The 14,494-nt window shown below is 42.2% G+C and overlaps 2 protein-coding genes across 3 annotated transcripts in view; one reads left to right on the top strand and one right to left on the bottom strand.

The window, feature by feature from the left end:
* Window positions 1–3,750: 3,750 nt before the first annotated feature.
* On the top strand, window positions 3,751–10,415 carry LOC106805928. Of its 2 annotated transcripts, none has more exons than XM_014807703.1 (9): window positions 3,751–3,795; window positions 5,083–5,279; window positions 5,447–5,506; window positions 6,052–6,157; window positions 6,404–6,573; window positions 6,718–6,777; window positions 7,137–7,263; window positions 7,439–7,603; window positions 8,144–10,415. In XM_014807703.1, the coding sequence occupies exons 1-9, from the start codon at window positions 3,756–3,758 to the stop codon at window positions 8,809–8,811; spliced, it is 1,593 nt and encodes a 530-aa protein (XP_014663189.1). In that variant the 5' UTR covers window positions 3,751–3,755; the 3' UTR covers window positions 8,812–10,415. The 2 variants fall into 2 exon arrangements, with proteins under 2 accessions (XP_014663189.1, XP_014663188.1); XM_014807702.1 differs by having other exon boundaries at window positions 8,117–10,415.
* A 539-nt stretch (window positions 10,416–10,954) lies between these two features.
* The window catches only part of LOC106805916 (dynein heavy chain 12, axonemal-like), an 85,289-nt gene continuing 81,749 nt past the window's right edge, over window positions 10,955–14,494 (bottom strand). Inside the window, 1 exon segment of the mRNA XM_014807687.1 lies at window positions 10,955–11,231. Within this exon segment, the coding sequence (XP_014663173.1) occupies window positions 11,099–11,231 (133 nt within the window). The 3' untranslated portion in view covers window positions 10,955–11,098.

Below are 14,494 nucleotides of genomic sequence, written 5' to 3'. Positions count from 1 at the left end.
TAGTGGCACTGCTCTGCAGAAGGCCCTTGCTATACCAATGTACAGGGATAGGGCGCGGACACGTCGGCAACCTGTCGCCCAAAGGAAATGACATGGGGCCTACATTAAGCATTTAATCTATAGTGAGGCTTGCCTAGAGAAGGTGCGCATCGAAAAATGCTCCCTCGCTACTTCAATGTGGTGGCACTGCTCTGTCGAAGGTCCTTTGCTATCCCAATGTAGAGGAATAGGGCGCGGACACGTCGGCGACCTGTCGCCCAAAGGAAATGACGTAGGGCCGAGGCGCACCTTGTGTAGGCATGCCGCACTCCAGATTAAATGCTTAACGTCGGCTCTACGTCATTTTATTTGGCGACAGGTCGCCGACGTGTCCGCGCCCTATCCCAGTACATTGGTAAAGCAAGGGACCTTCCTCAAAGCAGTGCCACCACATTGAAGTAGCGAGGGTGCAATTTTCGATGCGCACCTTCTGCAGGCATGCCACACTCCAGATTAAATGCTTAACATTTGCCCTACGTCATTCTATTTGGGCAACAGATCGCGTATGGCATGAATGAAATTGTATGTTGTTGAAATTCTGCTTTTAATTTAACGAGCATATATCCACCAGTCATTGTTGTTATACATAAGATATGCGGAGCCCACAACCATTCTGAATTTCCTTGTTGCATATAGCTGCAGACCTGTCTACGCGCATGCCTAGTATCTGCTAAATAAACCAATATTGTGTTGAAATTATACTTGTAAAATGGAGAGCAAACATTTATGGCAGTAACTTCGCGTGAAAAATAAATCACGACGTCTTCATTTAATAATGATAGGGTGCTGATCTGACTAACGTAAAACTATCCAAATTTAAATCAGTCAGTAGATGGCGATGTCTCCTACATAACATATGCAGCGGTATGTCCAGCCTTTATTAAAATAATGAAGTGGCATATTGATGAAATTATACTTTTAATTTAAAGAGCACATATCCACCAGTCATTTTAATAATCATAAGTTGGGTAGGCGTCCCAATTTTTTCTGTAGCATAGCGAGAGACCTGTGTACGTGCATGCCCAGTATTTGACGAATAAAATAATAATTTACTGGAATTAAACTTCTGAAATGGGGAGCAAATACTACTCACAGTAGCTTGACATGAAAAAAGCACTCCCTTAGTCCGGCTTTAATAATAATAGAATTAGAAGTTATCGTACCACGAATAAAATTGAAATCAGCCAATAGATGGCGATATGTGCTCAACACGAGTAGATACGCACCTGTGTGGGAGTGCAGCCTTTTCCAATTAAATGTAATAATGATTTGTTGAAACCGTTTTTTTAAATTTTAGGAGTACTTACCGAATAGCAGTGTGGCAGGAAAAATCTCTATCCAAGTTTCTAATATCCGATTTCAATAATGACAAGTAGCTGACTGCTTTTTACCTAGAAGATACGGCTCTGTAAAGTATACGCTTCACGAAACTATGAACTTTGAGCCTTTATTGCGAAATAGAGGGGGCGAAAGAGAGAGAGAGACAGACAGAGAGAGCGAGAGAGAGAGAGAGAGAGAGCGGAGAGCGCGAGCGCGCGAGAGAGAGCGAGAGAGAGAGAGAGAGAGAGAGAGAGAGAGAGAGAGAGAGAGAGCGAAAGAGCGAGAGAGAGAGAGAAGAGGAGAGAGAGATGAGAGAGAGAGAGAGAGAGAGAGAGCGAGAGACAGAGATAGAGGGAGAGAGAAAGAGAGAGAGAGAGAGAGAGAGAGAGAGAGAGAGAGAGAGAGAGAGAGCGAGAGACAGAGATCACAACGCGTGTATGTCACGTTAAAAAAGTTCAATTAGTTTTAAAAGCATGCTCTCTTTAATGGGATCCGAAACACTTCGTTTCGCTGCAGTGATTTCACTAGTAATTTTCGCAGTTTGTATAGGACCGACAAAGCAGCAATACGCTTGTCTCACAGATACGGATTGCACGATCTCGGTAAGTACGCATGTATTACGCTGCTGTGTTTACCTGGCGGTCATAACTGCTGATATTTATTAGTTTGGATTATATTTCCGCTATCATATAATTACATTTATATTGTATTTATCGAAGTGCCCGCGAGATACTACAAATGCACGAATATTGACGATGATAGCGATGTATATTTGGTCATACCTATAATAGGCATCGAGATGAGGTTAATAGGGTCACTTCATACCACACTCATATAACGCGCAGCTATCGTATTTTCTAACAGTTGCGTGCGGTGTTCAAGGCTTTCTCTGATGACTCTCGGCACATTATAGTGCCTACGTAGTAATCATGGTACGAGAAATCTTGACGTGATCTCATTTTGCTTTTTTTTAGAATCACACCTGCAGGATTAAAACAGTTAAAGGTGAGGCAGACCGGAAACTGGCTGACGCAGTTATGTTCTCGCCCGTTTAACCAAATGTTACATATTTGCTATACCACCATTTTCGTTTTTCGCCATAGTGGTCCCCCTAGAGCAGCAGTAGTTCTCTGTTTTATCACAAGTTTCTCCCCAGGTTCAACAGATGTGTCTGGAATTTTTCATTTCTGCCTCAAGCGTTCTTTGTGCTTTCACGTGTCATGTTTTCATCTTCGTTTCACACCATGCAGACGTCCCAAGTGTCCCGGTCTCACCACAATAAAATTTGCATTTTATTTTACATGTATACTTTATAAAAAATGGTGATGCGCCCCGACAAACACATGTCGCAGCCCGCCACGACTTTTTTCTTGTTTTTGCGCACCGCGAAAAAACGGCGATGGACCATTATCACAAGTGATCCCTTTCTTGGATTTTCCCAACTTGGGACATCTGCACCATGGTGGCGCATATAGCAAATGCGATAGCTCCCCACTCCTGTCTGTCCATATAGCGCCTCCTCGAGGTTACCCAGCGGTTCCCGTCCTTCCCCGAGAGTTTCCCGAATCCCATCAATTCGGTGTAGAATCGAGTGGCATCGATGATCTTCCTGCAGGATACACGGGGGAGCACCCGACCGACGGGTCGCACGCTCCGTCGCGACCGCGAAATCTTGAACTGCGGCGAACCGATATCGACGGCTTTTCTCTATCGTACTTGAACATATCGTGGAGCGTGCCGAATGATGGTACGTACGTACACGTGCCTGCATGCGTCGCCGTGTCAGTGCGTAGACTCTGTCACGATGTTCGTCTGCGCGGATGCGATTTAGTAATGTTAATCTGCATTAAATGATTATGGAGCAGCTATGGGTATTCCTTACGTATTCATAATGGGAATCTACGATATTTCAGTGAGGATAACGCAGCTACAGGGATTCTTTGCGTGTTTATAATGGTAGGCTGCCATATTTCAGTGAGGATAACGCAGCTACAGGGATTCTTTGCGTGTTTATAATGGTAGGCTGCCATATTTCAGTGAGTATAAAGCAGCTACAGGGATTTCATGTGCAGTTGGACGTAACGAGTCAGAGCAGCGAGCGAGTTTTTGACATGTCGGACGCTCACTTTACCGAAGATGACTACGGGGTATGATGTTTTACATAGGGTGCCGAGCATCTTTTCTCACAAACACTCAGCCACTGAGGCACATCTAATATAAATAGAAATATTACTTGTTTAATTATAATTATATGTCACTAACACATGATTTAAAACTAACACATGCGCGATGATGGCGATGATAACAACACGTGTTTTTCACAGCTCGTCTACTTCTTCGATTGTTTCAAAGTAATCAAGGGCGATGTCGGATCGGTGACGGTATCAAGTATCCCGATGTTTGTCGACAATTGGGAGCGAATTACCTTTAACACAGGTATGTCGCATACTGTAGTACGTTCTATGTCGTGTGCGTCTATGACAACAAATAAGCATGCGTACACACAAACAGACTCCAACCCGGTATAATGCTAGCCACGTGTTTATAGTGAGACAACTTCCTGGGCTTTAGTTTATCATACTCTATCATTCACGAAGCTGAGTATCTGGCACGTATAATATACATGTAGGCCTATTACAATAATAATGGCCTCTTGGTCATCGTTAAATTCCGTGATCGAGTGAAATTCCCTTAACGCGTGAAGGATTGTTGCCACTGCGGTTAGGCAGCAGTGCAGTAGGGGAGACCGGGGACAATTGTAACACTTTTTTCCAAATCTGACATAACAACTTTATTATAGTTAAATACTTACTTCAAGGTATATGAAATTAAAGATGCATATCTTGGCTTGAAATTGACTAGGTTTGGTTAAGTAAAACAAGTTATTTTGAAGCCATTATCATTTCAAACTGGAAGTCAAGTGTTACAATTGCCTCACAACACGGGGCAATTGTAACACACCAATGGGCGCAATTGTAACACATACAATGTACCAACAAATCGTATCCCTCAGAAAGATTTTTTATATTTTTTATAAAGGTGACACTTGGACAGATTTTCAACAATTAAAGCACAATTATAGAACCACAATAAAATAATTTAATAAAAACTATGACGAATGCTTGACTCATTTACATATGAATAAAATATATAAATAGGCTACTTATTGCCTTGTGAACAAAACATATTTACAGACCCATTAATTCAAAGTTATGTAGTTCGCATGTCTGAGCTTATAGATAGGCTACTTTTTTGCCTTATAAACAAAACACATTTTGTAAAACACATACTTTTTATACATGCCAAGGGGCCATCATTTGGGGGTTGTTTTCTAATCTTAGCATTGGTATTCGTCAATGAAACTTTTACTAAATACAGGCCTAAAAACTTATTTTTTTATGATATACAAATGACAGTGATAGCTCAAGTACATATTTGTCCAGAAAAAAAACATTAGGTAATTCGAGATTTTACTTACCTGCTAAAAAAACGATGTTTTGGCTGTCAAATGTTCCTCGATGCGTAAACCTGCCTACCCTCAGGACAGCATGTGGGTCAATGAAATGTGCATGCGCTGTGAAGAGCGTATACATATAGCACATTTCTACTATAGGAATGAGGGCTTCTGTTACATTTGCCCCGTGTTACAATTGTCCCCGGTCTCCCCTAGTAATAAACTTATGCATTCTTGCTTAATATTGGTGACATTTTTTCACGCAAAAGGTCACGACGATGGAAGTGCGATCAACTGGATGGCGAGTTTGGGCATCAGAACCACATATGGTAACGAAAATGCACGGGTATACGTCAAGTTTGGAGTTGCTCCCGATGTCTTTGATTTTCCTGGCTACACTCTACGACTGTACAAGAACACGGAATCAAACGCACTAGAAACAAAATTTCTACGGCACGTCAAGGGCGTACGTATTTGCTTGCGTGGACGGGTGTATCATCATGGGCTATCTGTTATCATTTAATCGTAATTTTGATATATATTTTAGTATGAACCGAATTCAGGTTATGTGGTATACATACAGCCATGCATACACTATCACAATTATTAGAGTTACTTCATTATGATTTGCAGATGGAAGAATATTACGTGACGTTTAATGCGATAACCGAGTCAGGAAATTACAGAGTCACGGTATATATATTTACTTCGTTATTTATTCCTTACTTCTGTATTATTGTCTCTATCGGTGTAAGTTAATGTGTCTTTATTTAGTTGACATAAATAAATTGAGAATTGCCTCATTAAGTTAAACGATGTATACCTATATGGTGTAAATCAATAAGAAACCTATAAGTACCTATAAGAAACCAATAAGAAACCTATAAAAAACCATTAAGATACCTACTGTGTTGCAGAGATGTAGATATATGGGGTTATAGCTGTATTGCATGCACCAATTCCACCGACCGTGTAATCCTTATAGGCCTATTATTTACGGAGAGATAAACGAAGATAGTTTGAATAAACACGTCTAGTTCAAGCAATTATATATACATATATAATTATATATATATATATATATATATATATATACTGTATGTGTATGTGTGCGTGCGTGCGTGCGTGTGTGCGTCCGTGCTTGAATGATTAGAATAACATTACGCATACGTGCGCGTTAGTGGTTGGCTTAGTTCTGATTGTGTAACTCACACTCACACTGAAATTCGTTTGCATAGTTGGTGCCATGCGAGGGCATATGTCACGAGGAAGGTAAATGCGTGAACTCCCTTGGAGACCCCGACGCGTGTACACCGACTTCAGCCCCTTTATTCATAAAGGATGGTAGCGTATGATATTTGTACCCATATAGCAACTTTGTAACAAACTGCCTGGAATATGCCAACCCTCGTCTTTCATTTAGAAGGGACCCAATGTGGTACTATCAATTTACAGTAAATATTTTGCCATTTTTCCAGTTCTCACTAAAATTTGCCTATTTTAAAATTTAAAATTTGACGAAAATATTTAAGCCAGGCAAAAATCAAGATGGTGTTATTGCTATATTTTTTATTGTTGACTATTATTCAGCATGCAACGCCGCAGCGGAGTGGCAAACGCAGTTCTTTGCAGCCGACTGCATTGATGGACTATGCAAGGTTGCGTTCGCAAAAGCAAATACTCCGAGCTACCCTCTAAATTATAGTTTAACCATGCATAAAAGCTCCCAGAACAGCACGACAACAACACTGAGAATTGTGGTACGAATAATTTATATCTTGTCTCGTGTATATCAAGTTATTTAGTTGCAATTCATTTGAGGGTTTCTATGGAATAATACGATGAGTCCAGTATCTTTCATCATAGTCTATGCTATAGTAAATGTACGTATTACTTCCTTTCAGAATGGAAGCGATTCATTTTATGATTTCTTCATCAGCGCTACAGGCAAATACAGTTTCTCGGTAAGTAACTAAAGCAAGCAAGTCGCTGTAAATTGTGAATGAAATTATTACAGGAAAAAATAACAATAAAATCAACAACAGCAACAACAACAACAACAACAACAACAGCAACAACAACAACAACAACAACAACAGCAACAGCAACAACAACAGTAACAACACAACATCAACAACAACAGTTGCGACGCAAGCCTAAAACTGATAAATGTAGGTGGTAGCGTTATTCTAAATATAGTCCGCGTGATTAAAAATATGACAACGAAGAACGTGTTATAATTTCAAAAATACGCAAACCGAACAGGAGTAGGCCTATATCGAGTTTCCTGTTTTTTTTTAAACAAATTTGTTCTGAAAATTAGTTACAGATCGACGAAACGTACGGGATCGTTTGTAAGCCTCTGTTCAACAATACCGATAGAATCGAGTGCCCTTGCCAAACAGTATTCGCTGATGGCGGCTACGTGGTGGGAGTTGGTCCAGGCCCAGGTAAGCATCGTGCTAGTCGATTCATCAATTGTTTAGAACACGTACTTATACGCACACACACGCCCACGCGCACATACACACAGGCTCATCATTGAGTATATATGTATGTTTTTATGAAATGGTGCTCAACAAACATTATATATCTTCTATCTCTGTCTCTACATAACTTATTTAGGAAACGAAACTACTTACAACGTGCTGAACGTGCTAAAGAACGTGCTGATTGCATTCATCGTTGTTCTGACCATGCTTGCTGTCCCCTACGTCGCGTACATGCTCATACGGTGGTGCACACGGACTAAGGAACCAGGCAATGGAAATGACACAGATAATGCAGAAGGTATGTATGATTATATAGTATGGTATGTAGTAATATATATATATATAGCCTAATATACTAGTACTCTCTTTTTTTTCCCTCTCTTTCTTTCTCTCTCCCCCTCTCTATCCTTCTCTCGCTCTCTTCCCCCGTCTCTCTCTCTCCGTCTCCCTCTTTCTCTCTTTCTCTCTCTCTCTCTCTCTCTCTCTCTCTCTCTTGCTTGTTCTCTCTCCCTTATTCTCTCTCTTGCGCGCGCTCTCGCTCTTTCGCACCCTCACTCACACATACGCTTCTCCTCCCCTCCCTCTTTTCTCTCTACAATACAATACGATACAACAAGTAGAGCACACCGCAGGATATGTTTACTAGGCACTTCTAATTTTAACATATATTTTACGATATATTAAAGAATGATGCAAAAACCCTAAAAAGTGCCCTAACCCTAACCCTAACCCTAACTCTAACCCTAATTAAATTTAAAATATATGTTAAAATTAGAAGTGCCTAGTAAACATATCCTACAACCCCTTTCAGCCGGCTGCGAGAACACCTGTCTTTCAGTGCGGCCACGCGTCTTCCTGTGCGCCTACCCTGACCACCAGCCGCACTGGAACGCCGTGGAGAGCCTCGCTGATTGGCTGAGCGACGCCGCTGGCTGTGACGTGACGTTCGCGCCGCGGAGCATCGGCGAACTCGCCATCACGACGAAGACCGAGTGGGTGGAGGGCCACCTGCAGGCCGCCGACAAAATCGTCGTCGTCGAGTCGGAGGGCAGCGCGCGGCACAGGGACGCGCTGAAGTCGGGCAGCGTGTGGCGCCCCCTGGAGACGCGCGCGCTGGTCGTCGCCCCCTGTCTCCTCGAACTGGTGATAGACGCGTACCTGAGAGCAACCGACGTGCTGCTGATGGGCGCGCCACCTGGCGACCGCAACGCGCAGGTCGCGCGGAAGCATGTGTTCGTGACCTTCGACGACGAAGTTCAAGGTCGAAGAGTCGCCGGCAACGACGTCGTCACGCTTACGAACGCCTCTCACCTGAAAAAGCTGCGCGGTCGCATACATAACGGCAAACCTGACTCGCGCGTGAGCCAGGCGGAAGCGGCCGACGCGAGAGAGAGACTGCTGAGTGCGATAGCAGCGCGCCGTGCGCACGAGAGAGAAGATGATGATCACGAGCACTCACGAACTGCAGTCTCTATACGTCTCCTGCGTGTGACACACTCCGAATAACAGGAATAGCGGGGCAGGTATGTGTACATATTAAGAAGAATTCACCAAAATCGGCGTGTATGATGTTAAAGGTATACTAAATGATTTCAGATACAGTGCCAAGCTGGTTTTTTACCGTAACGTACACCCGTAACGATAGAATATCCAAGATGGCCGCCGCGAGATTCTAAATATCTATTAATTGTTATATATAAGTGTTATGTACGTTGCTACCTGGGGAAGTGGGGGTGAGACCAACGTGAATACCATGACTTTGTCAATTGCGAACTGTCCACGGTTAACTGCAAAGAACACAAACCGCGCCTGGCTTCGCTCTCCTCTCCAACGTACGTCTTGTACGTCTTCGATAGGGGCCCCTACGCATTTATGTATGTTTTCTCTACGCGCGCAACAGAGGCGCGACTGATTAAACACACATCAAATATATACAGCGAATATCGTTGCGTTAGGTCATAGAAATGTATAGATACACCTATGTTAGTCTACCTATATTATTTCTATGCTTCTATGGCCCGTTGTACTGTATAGATTGGAGCTACTAGCGACCTCCACCCGCGCCTACAGCAAGACTGAGTTGCTCTGATAGTGTAACGTATCAACAATAAATAATAATATTAAGACCAGTATGTACTCTAAATATTTACTCCTGATATCTGTGCGCGTGCGTGTGTACGCGTGTGTATATAGTATAAATGTATGATGTATGGGCTTTTAGTCAATCGGAAAACCCATTCGGCTCGTTCCGTCATTCCTAGAAAAGAATTCCTATTCTGTTGAATGGTCCGAGGGTTCCCGATTGGGCTTTTAGTAATATATATGTTTGCTCGAGTCGATCACACCGACACGCGTTGTCTACGACGCAGGAAATAGTCTTGATTCTCAACGACACGGCGGGTCGAATCGGTTAAAATTGGTTTTACCAACCACAGAATATTGGTGTTATACTCTCCAAGTCGCTCCCTAGGAGGCATCTCTTCAGTAACGACCTTACAGAGACCACTCACACACACCCCACCCCCACTCCCACCCCCGCAAAGTATCAAACACTACCTCAATACTAAAATAATAAGAGACGATGCGTAATCTCTCTCTCGTCACAGGCGGCGGTTATCCAAATGTATATTTGTCAAAGGCAATATAGCTTTTCATGAATGCTGCGTATCTATGTAGTCAACAGCCAGAAATCAAAGAAACGTTGTCTGTGTTTGTATTGAGTCTTGCTTGAGATTAATTGACAGATTACGCAATTCACTACTGAAATCTACAATTGCTTAACATCTGTGGATTTGTATATACACGATATGCACCTTGTATATATTTAGTAAACCAAACTTAAAAATAGGAGTTCATTGAAATAAACTGTATTAAGTTCGATTGAATAACTGCTAACTTCTATTACCGTCCACTACCACGAATGCTTTTTTTTTGGAAAGTCCCAGCCACCTCTGACAACCATAGCTTAATGTGCTGTGTTTTCACTCTTTTATTCTTTATGAAATTCTAGTATGTATGTCATGCTAAATCGTACTTGCCAGATATATAATTGTGTTTGTTATATAAATGTATTGTGTACAAAATAAATGCTATTATTGTATCTTTTTCATAACAAACTGGCTATTGGCTTCATTCTGATATATATTTTATCTTCTAGCTAGTCTAAAATCCGTCCCATCGACTGGAAATTGTGGAAACTCATTTGTATCATGACCAATTACTATTTATGTCCTAATACTCTATGACTTAGCTAGTAATCTCATAGCATAGTCCCATAGTATTGTCAATATAATAAAACTAGTGCAAATCAATAAAGCTATTAAAGAAGATAACATTCTTAAACTTTAAAATAACTGTTCAAGGCATAGCGTTTATTTATTAACCGGATTTCAATAACAGACGTCTACTTTACACAGTAAAGTATAACAGAGTATGACGGCATCTGTACGGCAGAAACCGACCCACATTCCTCGCTTAACAACCGCGTCTTTCCACTTGTAACGTTACTGATAATAAATTTACTATGCAAATATCACGCGGCCACCCAGCTAAAATTAGATATATATATTATCAAGAGCTAATAATACCTTTATTAGCTCTTAGATTAGATAGGTATATAGATTATAGGTATTATTAGCTCTTGATATTATATATATAATTATATATATATATATTCGCAGTACAGTTTTACAGGGTGCAGTGAGCGACCGGAAGTGGGTGGTCAAAGTCTAGCACGTATCGTATACAGGGCAATAACAACATCTCTGCACACACAGGCATGGTCGATACGGGACTAGTCGTCTAACTGACAAAGCAGCGCCACACCTCGCTTGATCCAGTGCTGCACCGGCTGGTCGCTGTCCAGTAAGATCGGTAGAACGTAGTTGGTCGAGTGACCGGTAGTGGACAGCGTACCCTTTCTCTCACTGTGGGGGCGGAAAACATTTACTCAATCAACGTATATTTTGGCAGAACTTAAAAATTAATTAAAATTAAAAGATTACTTGAAATTACATCAACGCACAGGTTACACGCCACCAGCGCTCTACCTAATAACATCTTACGCTCATCCTGGAAGTCTGTTGCAGAAATATCATAGACTAGCTTATATCTAGGAATCGAGTCTAGGATGTCACGTACACAAACACTACGATATCACTGTAGTTACAACGTTTCTGACAACGCAAGTGACTGCTCAGCGTAAACGGGTTATCATAGTGCATTAAACAAGTCTAACTATATATATCTCTAATATAACATAATATATATATATATATATATATATATATATATATATATATATAATATCATCTCTATATCTACATATTTCTCTATATAATATAAATCTATATAAAAAATCATTATCTAACATATCTCCACGTCATAATGTTATGCAATACTGGCTGCACTCTAGCTATTTTTCCATCCCTGCCCCATCATATAGAGACATATTACATAGATTATATTAATATATATAATAGATTTAGATTTAGAGATGATATTACCAGAAGTGTCATATTATATACATAGTGTCATAATATCTATATTATGACACTCCTGATATTACATACATAAGCTGCGACGCGCACGCACCTGGTCTTGTAGACGGGTCTTACGATGGCTATGACTGCAGTCACAACGTTTCTGACAACGCAAGTCGCTGCTCACCGTAAACGGGTTATCATACTGCGTTAAATATTTCTCTCTTAAATATAAATAATACACGCACAAACACACACACACGCACGCACGCACGCACGCACGCACGCACGCACGCACGCACGCACGCACACACACACACACGACCGCACGCACGCACGCACGCACGTACGCACACACAACCGNCCCATTCTCTCTCATTGTCTCGCCCTCTCCTGATTCTCTCTCTCTCTCTCTCTCTCTCTCTCTCTCTCTTTGGTTCTCCCTCCCCTCTCTTTCGCTCCGTCTTTCATCCTCATCTTTTTTTCGATGCTAGACATACACGCATTGTTGTGTAGACAATGCGACCACGCGATTCCCTATTAAAAACACTCATTACATCGAGAATTTAATCACGAAGGAACACATAGAGAGAAGCTCCTGATCATGCCGATAGAGGAAGACTGAGCGCCACACGCCCCCGCACGTGGATGACCCATAGAAATAATACACGTAGACTACATACGTGTCTCTATATATTTCTACGGGCTTACCCATCTCACACTTCTCACATTCTCCCTCATCGACACTTGACATTTTCTCGCCCAGACAAAGAAAGAGTTGATTGTGAACACACGCAGTCAGACTATACATGTATATTATATATATATATATTATATAATATTATAATATAATATATAATGAATATATATATATATAATATACTTATATATATATATCATATGTATGTATCGTGGCCGCGTGCGCCAGTAACTGGGTTACCATTACTCGCGGCATCAGCCAGACGATATTAGGGTAATAAGCGCGTCTTTGTTGTCAATGAGATGACGATGCAGACGCTAACGTGATTAAGCCTGCCTCGTGTGTTCTCCGTCACAGCCCGCGGCCGCTGCAACAATAGCTGTGTTCATGGGGCTTCTCATGCCGAGAGAGAGAGAAGGAGAAAGAGAGAGAAGGAGAGAGAGAGAGAAGGAGAGAGAGCTGAGAAAGAAAATAGAAGAGAGAGAAACGAGGAGAGAGAGAGAAGGAGAGAGAAAGAATGAGAGAGAGAGAGAGAGAAGGAGGGAGAAAGAATGAGAGAGAGAGAAGGAGAGAGAGAAAGAAAATAGGAGAGAGAAAAACGAAGAGAGAGAGAAGGAGAGAGAGAAGGAGAGAGAGAGAGAAAAGCAGGAGAGAGGGGAGAAGATAGCAGGGAGACGAGAGAGAGAGGAGACGAGAAGAGAGAGATATTAGAAGAAAAGGACGGACAGAGGGGCGAGAGAGAGAAGGGGCGTTGTCCGATGTGTCCCTCGGTATCACCAGTGTTAGGTTAAAAGAGTGCGGATATTGTAGGGTATTACAGGAGGGAGGGGGACAGAGGTAGTGGAGTTGGTGGGGGGCGAGACGGGGAAGGTAGAGAGAGAGAGAGAGAGAGAGAGAGAGAGAGAGATGGGCGTGAGAGGAAGAAGAGGGTAAGAGAGGAGAGAGGGAGTAGGTAGAATTGGGCGCAGTCTAAGATCGAACCTTAAACAACTTGAGCAATATTTCACCTCGAAATCAAATCCTAGTTTGTCGATGGCGATCGTGTATTTGCGAGCGTAGTTCTGCATGGCTCCCGTGAGGAAAGCTTGCGTGAAGAAGAAGCCAGAAACCCAGAACACAGGCGGCCTGCCCTCTTCATACCATGTCTGAAAGTAGGCATCAGGTTATCCCTCAACCAGAACCCTCACACCTATGCACGTATACACACGCACACATACACACACACGCGCGCACACACACACACACACACATAACACACACACGCACGCACGCACACACACACACACGTGCGCGCGNAAAGAGAGAGAGAGAGAGAGAAATAGAGAGCGAGAGAGAGAGAGAGAGAGAAAGAGACAGAAAGAGAGAGAGAATGTGTGCGAGAGAGAGAGAGAGGGAGAGGGAGATAGAGAGACAGAGAGAGAGGTCAAGAGTGGGGGAGGGTTACTTTTATTATATTCGCCCCACTGACGTGCACTATAAGCACGATCTCGCTTGCCGATATAGAACCCAGCCAGGATGCTCTCAGATGATACAAAATTTAATGCTTCTATTCTTTGCCAATCAAAATAGCAAAAAAGCGATGCATATTAATTAAGCTGCTTGTTCGACAGCGCGATTTAACTACGTCGCTACAGCGCCGCATCGCGTGTAAGGAGGCGGCCTCGTGTGCAACTGACATAGAGGATAAAGTTTCGCACAACAGCTTTCTCCTCGTTCATGCGGTGCCATGTATATGTATGTGCCACCATATTTACACGCATATATACATATGTACACGGGGTATCACACATATTATTCGGATGAAATCTACGTGTGGTCGTCTCTCGGGCATGAATTGTTGCATGCTCGCAGATTTGCTTGAAAGTACCATTATGATTATTTCTTTTACTATTATTCATATTCATATTATTATTTATTATATATATATATATATATATGTCTGTGTGTGTGTGTGTGCGTGCGTGCGTGCGTGTGTGTGTGCGTGCGTGCGTGTGTGCGTGCGTGCGTG

This window comes from Priapulus caudatus, unplaced genomic scaffold, assembly GCF_000485595.1.
Source record: "Priapulus caudatus unplaced genomic scaffold, Priapulus_caudatus-5.0.1 Scaffold133, whole genome shotgun sequence".
In the NCBI taxonomy this organism is placed as follows: domain Eukaryota; kingdom Metazoa; phylum Priapulida; class Priapulimorpha; order Priapulimorphida; family Priapulidae; genus Priapulus; species Priapulus caudatus.
Note: the sequence above shows the minus strand (reverse complement) of the source record. Positions and strands in the feature narration are given on the sequence as shown.

What these genes read in the sequence shown, in the direction of transcription:
- LOC106805928 (XM_014807702.1), top strand. Translation starts at nt 3,756, where the DNA reads ATGTTTGTCGACAATTGGGAGCGAATTACCTTTAACACAG. An exon ending in CCCTTTATTCATAAAGGATG is followed by an intron (nt 6,158 to 6,403) that starts GTAGCGTATGAT and finishes ACTATTATTCAG; the next exon opens with CATGCAACGCCGCAGCGGAG. An exon ending in GGGAGTTGGTCCAGGCCCAG is followed by an intron (nt 7,264 to 7,438) that starts GTAAGCATCGTG and finishes TAACTTATTTAG; the next exon opens with GAAACGAAACTACTTACAAC.